This window comes from Euleptes europaea, chromosome 15 (genome assembly GCF_029931775.1).
Source record: "Euleptes europaea isolate rEulEur1 chromosome 15, rEulEur1.hap1, whole genome shotgun sequence".
NCBI classification, from domain to species: domain Eukaryota; kingdom Metazoa; phylum Chordata; class Lepidosauria; order Squamata; family Sphaerodactylidae; genus Euleptes; species Euleptes europaea.
In genome coordinates, this window is record NC_079326.1 from 51,861,737 (window position 1) to 51,875,196 (window position 13,460).

Consider the following 13,460-nt stretch of genomic DNA (forward strand, 5'->3'; position numbering starts at 1 on the left):
AGATGATTTTGTGTAGAAGGTCTTCAGTCATGAAAAAAGAGGCTTCCAAGAAAGTATGTATTTTTATTTTTGTGCATACTTAAGATTTAGAGACAAGAACAACAGTTACTGATCTAGCGTCTCCAAAGGTTTTGAAACTTCACATGTGCAAACAAATCTACACAGGCATTTTAGGAGTATATCTAAATGACAGCTGTCTGTTTCCACACTTTTCAGTCCACCTAATTACAGAGCCCCCAGGGTAGGTATGTATTGCCAGCCTGGTTAGAGAGGAGGAATCTACCATCTTTGCATAGGGTTGACATACTGGGGCGGATGAGATATAATGGAATTATTATTCCTCCAAAAAGCTCACAGTGGTATAGAGGTTAAGAGCAGTGGATTCTAATCTGGAGAACTGGGTTCGATTCCCCACTCCTCCACATAAGCGGCGGATTCTAAACTGGTGAACTGGGTTTGTTTCCCCACTCCTCCACATGAAGCCTGCTGGGTGACCTTGGGCTAGTCACAGTTCTGTCAGAACTCTCTCAGCCCCACCTACCACACAGGGTGTCTGTTGTGGGGAGGGGAAGGGAAGGTGATTGTAAGCCGGTTTGATTCTTCCTTAAGTCGGCACATAAAAACCAACTTCTTTCCTCAAGGCAAAGGCTTTGGTGGTGGTGTAAGGCTGGGGTTGGTGGGTTGGTTAAGACAGCACGCTGTTTAATACCCTGGTCACAAAACACTGGAGAACACACACCTTTTGTGAAGTGCACTAACCTGTGATTTCTGGTTTTGCCTCTCCCATAACCTTGTATTCCAAGTTCTTCTCCTCTTGAAGAACCGCTTTAGCTGTTCCACTGCCAGATTTGCTGGGAAAAGCTTCCTTATCACAGCAATTCAGATGGCAGCCGAGCAGCTCTTGGGATTCCAGAGACACTTTCTCTGCCTCCTCATCTTTATCTTTCATATCTTTGCCATAGTGATGCTGTTTAGATTTGCTTCTTTTCCTTTTGCTATTCTGCGGGGAAGAAAATTTTCAAGAGCAGAGGAATCATTAGGTAATGGTCATGCTAAAACACAAATAACAGGCTTCAAGCTTTCATTTTCAAACCACAGTATAAATTATAACCTATGTAGTAACAGGTCTTGTAGTAAACTGCAATCTATGTAGTGTGTGTGTGTTAAGTGCCGTCAAGTCACAGCCGACTTATGGCGACCCCTTTTTGGGGTTTTCATGGCAAGAGACTAACAGAGGTGGTTTGCCAGTGCCTTCTTCTGCACAGCAACCCTGGGCTTCCTTGGTGGTCTCCCATCCAAATACTAACCAGGGCTGACCCTGCTGAGCTTCTGAGATCTGACGAGATCAGGCTAGCCTGGGCCATCCAGGTCAGGGCAATCTATGTAGTAACATGTAATATATTATGGGCCCATCTGGGGGCAGGTGAAGAATAAAATATAAGATGCAATCAGCCCTGAATATTAGGTATTTTACTGGAAGAAGCAATGGCATTAAAAAAAGAAAAGAAATCGTATTTGGGCAATTTTGCTGTTCTGAACTATAAACAAAATGGTCTCTCATATCAGAAGAGTTTGTAGGTACTAAGGGCACGCACAAATAAGGAAGTGTTAGATCACCTCGCAGAAAACACATTTCAAAGGGAGGAAAATCCTACTAGGTGAGGAGAGAGTGGATTTTCAGATGCATCTAAAGATGTTAGGAATGTGAATTTCCTTTGATGCATTTAAGTATCTCTTTGCTTGAAGGGGGAATGCTGCTTTCAAAGTGCTTTTGCTGCTGTCCCAAAGTGCTTTTGGGAACACACAATTAACTTGCATAGCAACTGAATTGTGGAGTGTATACATATTCAGTTGGATACTACATTCAGCTGGGTTTTATTTTGCTCTGCTGAACACATGCCATTTGGCAACATCAGGGCAATCTGCAGGGCAATAATTTGGTGCTTTCCGTAGTGGAAAACCATAAGCTACACTGGTGCTAATTGCTTATCAATTCTCTCTATTTCTTTTTTCTGTTACACTGAAGGTATTTTTTGAAGCAACAAATGGATCCGGTCAGATTATGGTTGGGCTCCTAAGTGCCCTTTTCATTTGTGGTAGGCACAAGAGGAGGAAACCGATATTTTTTAAAAATATGTACAGTCAATTACAGTCAATAAAGAGCCCTGTGGCGCAGAGTGGTAAGCTGCAGTACTGAAGTCCCAAGCTCTGCTCATGATCTGAGTTCGATCCCAACGGAAGTCGGTTTCAGGTAGCCGGCTCAAGGTTGACTCAGCCCTCCATTCTTCCGAGGTCGGTAAAATGAGTACCCAGCTTGCTGGGGGTAAAGGGAAGATGACTGGGGAAGGCACTGGCAAACCACCCCGTGAACAAAGTCTGCCTAGTATACGTCGGCATTTGACGTCACCCCATGGGTCAGGAATGACCTGGTGCTTGCACAGGGGGACCTTTACCTTTTTTTACAGTCAATTAACTCTCCAATGGTCAATCAGAAGCCTTGCTGGCCAAAAGCCCTACCTGGCCCCACCTACTTCTAAAGACATTTGGTGGGTGCCAGAAAAGGTGTTGGCGGGCACCACGTTTTGGAGCCCTGGATTACAGTATTTTGAAAAAAACATTTTATGATTTCCATATGAATATTTTAATTATTCCGAAAATTGCATCAGCACAGTCAAGTTCAACCTGTGAATACAAAGACAGCAGCAGCAAGAGCAGGATTAAAAATAAAAAAGCACCTATTTGTTTCGAAGCCTCTCGAAGGCATGCTTGGAACAAATTAAACACCACTATAGGAAACAAGCAGAAAAAAAAACCCTGGCAACCAAGCTGATACTTGTGCTTTAGTAAGCTACACTGATAAGACAGTTTTAATAGCTTAACTTTCCCTTACCTTCTTTTTCCCTGTCATATTCCATTCTTTTAGAACTTGAAGTGCACTGCCTGGAATAGAGAAAGATAAAAAAACACTTAAACAAGAGCTCATATATGATAAACAGCAGCACCAGCTATAAAATAGTCTTCTCCCTTCCATGGTGACCATGTCTAGACTGAATGAACAGTTGCTTTGGCAAGTGTGTTCTAATTGTTCAAGGGGGAAACTTGATTTTCTCTTTAGTTCATTGGTTTGGTAATATGTGAATTTTAATTCTCGCTGTGTACTGGCATCCTGGTCATATCAACCTACATCTGCCATACCGGAGAGTAGGAAAGATAGAAGAATCATGATTTAGGACACCATATGACACAGTCTTTTGCATTTTGTTTCCTACGGCTGCCCTGGTCTTGAAATCATCACTGTTTGCTACCTGTGAGCAGTTCTGGAGGCCTCACTTCAAAAAAGATGTGGACAGAATCAAGCGGGTGCAGAGGAGAGTGATGAGGATGATCAGGGGCCTGGAGACCAAGCCCTATGAGGAAAGGTTGAGGGAGCTGGGAATGTTTAGTCTGGAGAAGAGGAGGTCGAGGGGGGACATGGTTGCTCTCTTGAAGTATTTGAAGGGCTGTCACTTAGAGGAGGGCAGGGAGCTGTTCCTGTTGGCAGCAGAGGATAGGAAATGCAATAATGGGTTGAAATTACAAGCAGAAAGGTACCGGCTGGATATTAGGGAAATTTCCCCCAAAAAAATTATTTGGCAGTGGAATTGGCTATCTAGGGAGGTGGTGAGTTCCCCCTCACTGGCAGTCTTTAAGAAGAGGCTGGACAAGCACTTGTCAGGGATGCTCTAGGCTGACACTGAGTTAAGCAGGGGGTTGGACTAGATGGCCTGTATGGCCCCTTCCAGCTCTATAATTCTATGACTTTGGATGACAGCAGTTTAGGAGCCTAGTTAATTACAGAGCATTAAACACATGCATTGATTTATGCAGCAGAATGGTGTGACTGCCATAGACTTTTCTCTGGGTGGCCTTCAGAGGCTAGAATGACAACCCCAAGGGAAACACTTTTCCATGACAGGGACTTTCCTGTGGGATTTTTGGGGGGCGGGGAAAAAATGCCTGTCAAATTGGTTCTGTAGGGGTTTTCAGAAGATTTGTAAAAAATAAAAATAAAACACTTGTTTTTTCACAATCACTGAAGACTAATGTTGGGCATTAAAAAAAAAACCTTCTTTTGGCTGTATTTTTACAGCTGACTATTTTATGAAAGCTGACAGCACAAACCGTTTAGCAGTTAGCTGAAAAAGTGTGTACTGTCTCTTTAAAACTGGGAAGGATGCTGCTGTAGAACACAGAACGCCAGAAAACACTTTGGGTTTATTGTGAATACAATTTGTGGTTTGTGGTTAGATAGGATTCTTTACATGTTTAGACAATGTATATTTTGTAACATTTGTATAACATTGTTGTGGCATGTACTTTTTGTTGGGCTTCGGTAGGACCTTTAGTATTTAAGCATGCATTGTTTATAGCCATAGTTGCTGTTAACTTTTGATAGTCTATACATTGTACAGCACAATTGCAACTTTTGCACTTTTGTTAACCAGAGCCCTATGCCGGCATCCGGGCCACTTGAGCTGTGCAAAATGGCACGGACACTGGCATAGTGCCACTTAGAATCATAGAATCATAGAGTTGGAAGGGACCACCAGGGTCATCTAGTCCAACCCCCTGTACAATGCAGGAAATTAACAACTACCTCCCCCCCACATCCCCAGTGGCCTCACCCCTCCCCCGCCATACAGGATCCCACAGTCAACGCACTCCCGACAGATGGCCATCCAGCCTCTGCTTAAAGACCTCCAAAGATGGGGACTCCATCACCCTTCGAGTGCGCCTGCCCCTACCCCCAGGACTGCTGAGGCAGTGTGGCCCTTGGACACTGGCTCGGCCTCCTGCCAGTGCAAGTCCTCGTGCCGGCGTCCTGGGGGGCGTTCCTGGGGGGGTTCCAGGGGGCAGAGCTGCCGGTAGGCAGCATCCTAACCCCTTTCTGCCCAGGAGTGCCCCCTTCAGAAAAAGAGGTGCTGCACCAGATTTCTGTTGGCACAGCATCGCTGTTTCAATGGGGCATTTCCCCTCATTTTCGGGTGTTTTTTTTTTGACTCGCAGCGGCTAGGAAACCTCTTTGGAGGCGCCGTGGCAGCGCCAATGCCATGCCATCCATGCCCATGCAGGGCTCAGGAATGGGCTGTAAACTAACAAGGACAGCATTGTATCCTTGGGAAATGTGGGATAATCATATTTTAGCACGATACGTCGATAATCTTCATTTCAGATATATCAGTGGTCCTCAAACTGTGGATTAGAACCCAGAAGCAGCTCATCGGTTCTAAGAACCCAAAAGCAGGTGTGATTTTCTGCCTGGTGGGTGACTAGGCCAGGAGGGAAGAGGTGGAAGTAGGTGAACTGGGACAGAAGCTTCCCAGAGGCTTGATGGCAAATTCGGGTTTCCCTTTGTACTTGATCTGCAAAATGGCTATGAAATGCTATATACTTAAAGGTAAAGGTAGTCCCCTGTGCAAACACTGGGTCATTACTGACCCATGGGGTGACATCACATCCCGATGTTTACTAGGCAAGCTATGTTTACGGGGTGGTTTGCCAGTGCCTTCCCCAGTTGCTCACACTTGACCCACAGCAAGCTGGATCCTCATTTTACCGCCCTCGGAAGGATGAGAGGCTGAGTCAACCTTGAGCCGGTTACCTGAAACCGACTTCCATTGGGATCGAACTCAGGTTGTGAGCAGAGCTTTTGACTGCAGTCCTGCAGCTTACCACTCTGCGCCATGGGGCTCCTTTCATTTATATACTTACAAATACTATATAAAAAAGAAAGAACTGCACCATAAACGTCTTCAGCCAGTGTTAACTGGAGTCAGATTCTCACTGTTTAAGTTGGGGAAGAAGAGTTGGTTTTTATATGCCTACTTTCTCTACCACTTAAAGGAGAATCAAACCAGCTTACAATCACCTTCCCTTCCTCTCCCCACAACAGACACCCTGTTAGGCAGGTGAGGCTGAGAGAGAGTGACTAGCCCAAGATCACCCAGCTGGCTTCGTGTGTTGGAGTGGGGAAACAAATCCAGTTCACCAGATTAGCCTCCACCACTCATGTGGAGGAGTGGGGAATCAAACCCGGTTCTTCAGATAAGACTCCACCGCTCCAAACCACCGCTCTTAACCACTACACCACACTGGAAGGGAAAAGCAGTGCAAAATTCCTTCACAAATGATCCCTGGAAAGTAGAATAAGTTTAGAAATGAGTCCTACTTCCTAAAGTTTGAGAACTACAGACTTACACAGAAAATAAGCCATCTGGGGCTTAGCGTTATTTTCTCTTCGTAAAAGTTACATACCGTCCATAAAAGCTTGCACTGCTTTGTCTACGTTGTTATCAAACTGCTGTAGTACAAGCACAATTTCATTGTTGCTTTTGTTAGGAACAATGGACCGCACTGCGTTGATCTATAAAGAGAGAAATCAGCACAGGCGAATTAAAACGCAGAAAATGCTACTGCAAAACTACCAGGTACTGTATACATATGGCTAGCAATAGAAAAGAGCCAGAGTCCAGTAGCATCTTAAAGACTAACAACATTTCTGGCAGGGTATTGAGCTTTCGTGAGCCACAGCTCACTTCTTCAGATACAGCTAGAATGTGAGTCCATCTATCCTTAAGTAGAGAAGAGTGACTTAAACACACAATGGCAATGTAAATGTAAAAAGCAAGTAAATGACATTAGCAGGCATGATTGGATTAGGTGTGATATGCAGAGGGGTAGTAGGCATGGAAAAATCAGCATTGGTAATGGGACAGGAATCCCAGATCTCTATTAAGTCCCTGAGAATGCATAGTCTTGACCTTCATTATTAGTTGTAATTCAGCCATCCCTCTAATCTCCCTTTGAAATCCCTTTGTAAGAGAACTGCTACTCTTAAATCAGCAACTGAATGTCCTGGAAGGTTCAAATGGCTAGCAAGTTTGCGCAGAGTAACCAGATCATCTTAACTATGGGGGTTACCGCACTTTGTATTCCCAGCGATGTATTAAGAGTTTGAAAATATTATAAAAAACATTGCTTTAAAAGGGTTTTTGGATGCCACGGCTTATAAATGATTGGAAGACGTCTTCACAGCTAAAGGGGCCAAACAAAGTGCGAACAGTATTTTTATAATGTTTTCAAACTCTTAATACGTCGGTGGGAATACACAGAAAGTGCGAACAGTATTTTTTATAACATTTTCAAACTCTTAATACATCGTTTGGAATACAAGTGCGGTAATCCCCTATGCCATCTGCAGAAGCAGTTTTTGAAGGCTGATAATCAGAATAAGTGGGAACATATTTTGCTTCCATTTGCAATTGCAAAGTCCTAAGTCAAACACACAAAAAATCTGGCACTCTGTTCCTGGCTCAATGGACTTCTAAAAAAAATCTTTCAGCTTCCTTACCTTGTTTACACATTTGCACGCAACCTCTATTCTTCTCCACAATACTATGTTGGAGCTGTATTCACAAATGTTCCCCCTTTACCTTATCTTAGCCTAAATCCCTTGAATGGTACGTGGTGTTTTACCCCTCTATTAAGGACACAAAGGCTGAGTGATTCTATAGGGGCTCAATTAACTAGAAAAATATTATTTTGCCTAGGGGAATGATTTCTGAAAACAAGGCTACACCTCAGACAAACCTTGATTTGGAAGTGTAGAGAACTCAGACTACATCTATGTCAATTACTAGTCATAATTCATTAAGCTTTTCAACTAGACCAGCGTTTTGAGGTCTTTGCCAATTTAGTGTTTGAAGTCGATGGAGATTTACTGTTTGTACTAACCCCTCCTTTTTTCTTCTATTCCCTATAAAAAGCATAAAACTGTGCTTAATTTTTTTTTAAACTGGAGAGAGGCTGATTGGATTGTGCAATAAGGTGCCAAGTGTACTGTTCTAAAATGAGATTTTCCAGGGGTTTACTTCTGCAATATTACGTACAATAATTGCAGGGTAGAAGCATTGCAGAAATGCTGTCTGCTGCGTTAATTTACCAAAATCTTTAAAACATGCAAATAATAAATGAAAATTAGCTGCATCCCTTTTTGCAACGGATTCCTCCATGTTGATCTTAGCTGCAGTGTGCTCTCTCTTGGAAATAACTAACTTCCCCGCTTCCCACCCAACCAAAATTGATGCTGACATTTCCATTTATACGTGTCCTGTAGGCTGCTTGTTAAGCCGCAACTGGTTCCAGGCAATTGTGTACCAGCGCAGCTGTGAATATCTAAACATGGTGCCAGCCTAGAGATGCTTTTGACATTTCGAGTTTGATGGAGCCGTAATTTCGTGTTGTACATTCCAACAAAATTAGATGCGCCCTGGCTCCCATTTTGCGGCTTCTGTTCAGCTGTCTAACTGCTGGCTGCAATTATGCTTCTCCTAGAACGCTATATAGGTGCACAGTTACAGATTTAGGTAGGATATCCCTGTAAGACCTCCTGTGACCTCCATAGGAAACCTCAGGATATGCTCTTCAATTACCTACAGCTCAGAATTCCTTGGAAATCCCCCCCCCCCGAAAAGGCAGGTATCACGATCCACCGTGTGTTTGTGCTGAGGGAGAGAGAGACCGCTTGTCAAAATGTTGGGAGTTTTTATTTTTTCTCTTTCTTAGTCCCCTTTACTTATTTTACCTAAGAAGAAATGAGACACCAGAGGCTTATTTCAAGTTAACAAACAAGAAACAAGAGTATTGTCGAAGGCTTTCACGGTCAGAGTTCATTGGTTCTTGTAGGTTATCCGGGCTGTGTGACCGTGGTCTTGGTATTTTCTTTCCTGACGTTTCACCAGCAGCTGTGGCAGGCATCAGTAACACTGAAGGACAGTGCCTCTCAGTGTCAAGTGTGTAGGAAGAGTAATATATAGTCAGAAAAAGGTTGGGTTTGAGCTGAATCATTGTCCTGCAAAAAGTATCAAAGGTAATGTGCTAATCATTGTCCTGTAAGTATCAAGATAATGTGCTAATGAGAGTGTGGTACAGGACAATGATTAGCACATTACCTTTGATACTTTTTGCAGGACAATGATTCAGCTCAAACCCAACCCCTTTCTGACTATATATTACTCTTCCTACACACTTGACACTGAGAGACACTGTCCTTCAGTGTTACTCCTCTGAAGATGCCGGCCACAGCTGCTGGCGAAACGTCAGGAAAGAAAATACCAAGACCACGGTCACACAGCCCGGATAACCCACAAGAACCAAGAAACAAGAGATTTATTAAACCCTGTACAAGGGATGGTTTTGGAGGGGTAACTGTAGTTAGGAACAGAGCATAGTACCAGAGCTAATTTTATAAGTTCTGCTTCAGAGAAGGCATAGATCTTAGATGGTACAGAATTACAGTTCACAAATTCAGTTCAGTTACCAAAACTTCTTATAGATGTTTCTATTCTATTCAGACTCTGCTGCCTAGCTAACAGGGAAAGTGGAGACCATACAATCTCTCTCCCCTAGAGAAACACAGAAGTATGGAGACTTCTCCTCAAATCTCTCATCCATTTCTCACTATGGATATACCCCACCTCTGTGGCAGTTATCCCTAAACAACACGCTGTATTTGGAATATTTCCTTCCCAGAGCCTATTTCCTCTTAGTGACCTGAAAAAGGGCCCTTTTCCTCCCAATTTCTGCCTGTCACTCCCCAGGATTTGTTTCACAAAATCTGAACCCTCAGGTTCCCAGAGTCCAACACAGCTCCTGAACACGCAGGGTACCAAAATCAGAATTTGATTCCTTTCTTCAGAACAGAGAGAGTGAGCCCCTTAGCTCTGCCCACTACCTTTCTCTGAGCTTCTCTCAAAGATGAACCCTTGGTTCGTCACAGCAGGATAACCAGAGCAAAGGATGGAGGGGTGGTTAGAAATGAAATAAAGGACCAGGAGCGGGCATAACAATAAGGGACAAAGCTGATTACTCAGGTCAGACCTGAGATTGCATGTTACATGGTCTTCTTGCTAAGTGTTCTATAACTGTCAGGAGAAATAAAAATAATAAAGGTTTATCACCCGTGTTTCTTCATAAGTTGTTTATTCTACAATCTCTCATCACAGTTGTGGATAGGAGTGTGGATTTACATTGACAAGGGTTTGACCTAATCTTTCTAGCAGTCTAGAGTTCAGGCCGCTGTGGGTTTTTCAATACATTTTGCACCGGAAAGCCATGCCAGCGAACCATAAATCATGTCCTTGTGTTTCTTGCTCATTTGCGTTAACTTTGAACAAAATCTGCAGGGTCTAGACTGAAAATTCAAAAGGGTTCAAACTGTGGCTCAGTGGTAGAGCATCTGCTTGGAATGCAGAAGGTCCCGGGTTCAATCCCCAGCATCTCCAGTTAAAGGGACTAGGCAAGTAGGTGATGTGAAAGACCTCTATAAGGAGGTCTATAAAATGATGCATGGTATGGAGAGTGTGGACAGGGAGAAGCTTTTCTCCTTCTCTCATAATACCAGAATGTGGGGTCATCTTTTGAAGCTGGAGGGTGACAGATTCAAAACAGATAAAAGGAAGTACGGTATTTCTTTACACAACGCATAGTTAAATTGTGGAACTCCCTGCCCCAGGATGTGGTGATGGCTGCCAATTTGGAAGGCTTTAAGAGGGGAGTGGACATGTTTACGGAGGAGAGGGGTATTCATGGCTACTAGTTAAAACAGATACTAGTCATGATGAATACCTATTATCTCCAGAATCAGATGCCTAATATATTAGGTGCTTTGGAACACAGGCAGAATGCTGCTGCAGTCGTCTTGCTTGTGGGCTTCCTAGAGGCACCTGGTTGGCCACTGTGTGAACAGACAGCTGGTCTTTATAGACCTCTATCATGTCATCCCTTAACCGCTTTCTTTCCAAGCTAAACAGCCCTAAGCGTTCTAACAGCTCCTCGTACGGCCGTTGCTCTAATCCCCTGATCATTTTGGTTGCTCTTTTCTGCACCTTCTCAAGCTCTGCAATATCCCTTTTTAGGTGTGTGGTATAGTGGTCAGAGGGCTGGAATAGACTGGAAAGACCAGATTCAAATCCACACTCAACTACAAAGCTCACTGCATGGCCACAGACCAGGATAAAACTGAGGCGGGGAGTGCCACAATGACTGTCCGGAGCCCCCTGAAGGAGAGGCCGATTAAAAATGTAATGCAGTGATAATAAATACTGGGCTGCAAATTATTCACACATACGTGGAGTGAGTTCAGCCTGAAATCAGTGAGGCAGACTCCTGAGTAAACATGAGACAAGAATTAGCTGCTCAGATGATTCTAAATGCATGAACTATACAGACAGAGGGAGGGCAGTGATTCATGTGTCTTGTTTCTGCAAGCAAGAGCGCCAGATTTCAGTCGCTAAAATTCAGAGCAAAAATCACAGGTATTGATGGGACATGGAATTGTATTATGCAGTCAACTGGGCTCTTTCAGTAATACCATACAGCCATTAAAACATATTGTAGTTATCTGTACATGCTTGGTTAACAGAATTCTTTCAACATCCTGGATCTACTCTCAATGGCTACAATGGGAAAAAAGCCACCGTTCCAATAATATATACGTACATTTTCCCCAGCAAGGAAATGGGTAACTAGTTCTTCTGCTGAATGACCTGCTACTGTAGATGAGATTGGATGAATTATAAATCAACTGAAATCAGAGAAGGACCCTGGTTTAATGATACTCCCCCAGGCTAATTAGGTCTTTGTAAAGACCCCCGCCCCCTGGTGCATCATCCCTATTTACAAGTATTGATAACACTGATTGAGTGTCTGATGTCTGGGCTAAAGTAGTAACTTTTTTGGCCACTATGGTTACCTTTCAAGGCAGGAGACCTTCAGAGGTGGTTTTCCATTGCCTGCCTCCATGTCATGCCCCTGGTGTTCCTTGGAGGTCTCCCATCCAAATACTAGCCAGGGCGACTCTGCTTAGAAGAAGAAGAGTTGTTTTTCATATCCTGCTTTTCGCTACCTTTAAGGAGTCTCAAAATGGCTTAGAATCACCTTCCCTTCCTCTCCCCACAACAGCTCTCCCCACAACAGACACCCTGTGAGGTAGGTGGGGCTGAGAGAGCTCTAGAACTGTGACTAGCCCAAAGTCACCCAGCAGACTTCATGTTGAGGAGTGGGGAATCAAACCTAGTTCTCCAGATTGGAGTTCGCCACTCTTAACTACTTCGCCATGCTGGCTCTCTTCTAGCTTTGGAGATCTAAAGAGATCAGGCTAGCCTGGGGCTATCCAGGTCAGGGGAAGAATAATTATACCAATCTTTTAAAAGGTGCATTGAAGGGAAAGTACTAAAGCAATATATGATATAGACAACAAGTAGGGTTGCCAACAAGCATTGAGAAAAATGTCCTGCCTTTTTAATAAAGGCTTAATGCGGGGAAATGGGCAGCTGAAGCTTTTCATAGCATGGAAGTCAACAACATCACCTGGTAAACAACAATGCATTAAGTCGCTGTTAAAGGGCCAAGATATTTTTCTCCCGGCCAGCTGGCAACTCTAACAACAAGTCAGTAGTTGCGGTTACTCCCTTTAGGGTTCAGGCAATTTTGAACTTTTTATTATCAATTGGGGCCATAAAATGGTAAGGGAGACTGAATTAGATACAAGTGACAATGACTGATCATTGGTACTAAACAATAGATTTAACTGTTCTTTTCTAAGGCAGGGATGTGGAGTAGAGTTCAATCTCCCAGCTGTATGTGTGTGTGCCATCAAGTCACAGTCGACTTATGGAGACTCCATAGGGTTTTCAAGGCAAGAGATATTCGGAGGTGGTTTGCCATTGCCTGCCTCCGTGTGGGCTGAGTGAGTTTGGAGAGAACTGTGACTGGCCCAAGGTCACCCAGCAGATTCATGTGGAGGAGTGGGGAAACCAACCTAGTTCACCAGATTAGAGTCCACCGCTCAGGTGGAAGAGTGGGGAATCAAACCCGGTTCTCCAGATTTGAGTACACCACTCTTAACCACTACACCATGCTGGCTCTCCCAACTAGCCCTATATTTTAAGTCAATACTGGGAGGCGCTGATCAAAGATATCCAGCATTGGTCAGTATAATAGGTCAGTATTACAAATCTACAGGATCTGGACTTACGAGCAATGTATATACAGCACAGCATCATAATTAAGAGATCCTACCTTTTCCTTGATGTTTGCTTGTGAACTGATTCCTGCCATTTCGGTATCTCTGTGAATAACAGCTGAAAGACAAAACAAACAAACAAATACCACCATTAAACAAACAAACCAATGCATTGTGTTCACAAGAAAACGAATCCCCTCTGATAAACAGTTTCTTAAATTCTTTAATTTCTATAAACAATCATGTCTATCAAATATGAATTGTATAAACAATCATGTCTATCAAATATGAAAATGTATTTAAATTTAGTCAATGTTAAGCTGTAAGTGCAAACAGCAAGTGCAATCCTAAATACTAGCACGAAACAAGATTGCTGATTTTTTAAAAACCAGTTTAC

At 43.4% G+C, this 13,460-nt stretch overlaps 1 protein-coding gene across 1 annotated transcript in view; it reads right to left on the bottom strand.

Moving 5' to 3' along the window:
• Positions 1–13,177, bottom strand: part of SPATS2L (spermatogenesis associated serine rich 2 like) — a 33,971-nt gene extending 20,794 nt beyond the window's left edge. Inside the window, exons 1-4 of the mRNA XM_056861305.1 lie at positions 13,120–13,177; positions 6,295–6,403; positions 2,891–2,940; positions 760–1,000 (exon numbers count right to left, since the gene is read on the bottom strand). Coding sequence (XP_056717283.1) covers positions 760–1,000; positions 2,891–2,940; positions 6,295–6,403; positions 13,120–13,158 — 439 coding nt within the window. The 5' untranslated portion in view covers positions 13,159–13,177. The remainder of the gene's footprint in view (positions 1–759; positions 1,001–2,890; positions 2,941–6,294; positions 6,404–13,119) is intronic.
• Between the last annotated feature and the right edge of the window lie 283 nt (positions 13,178–13,460).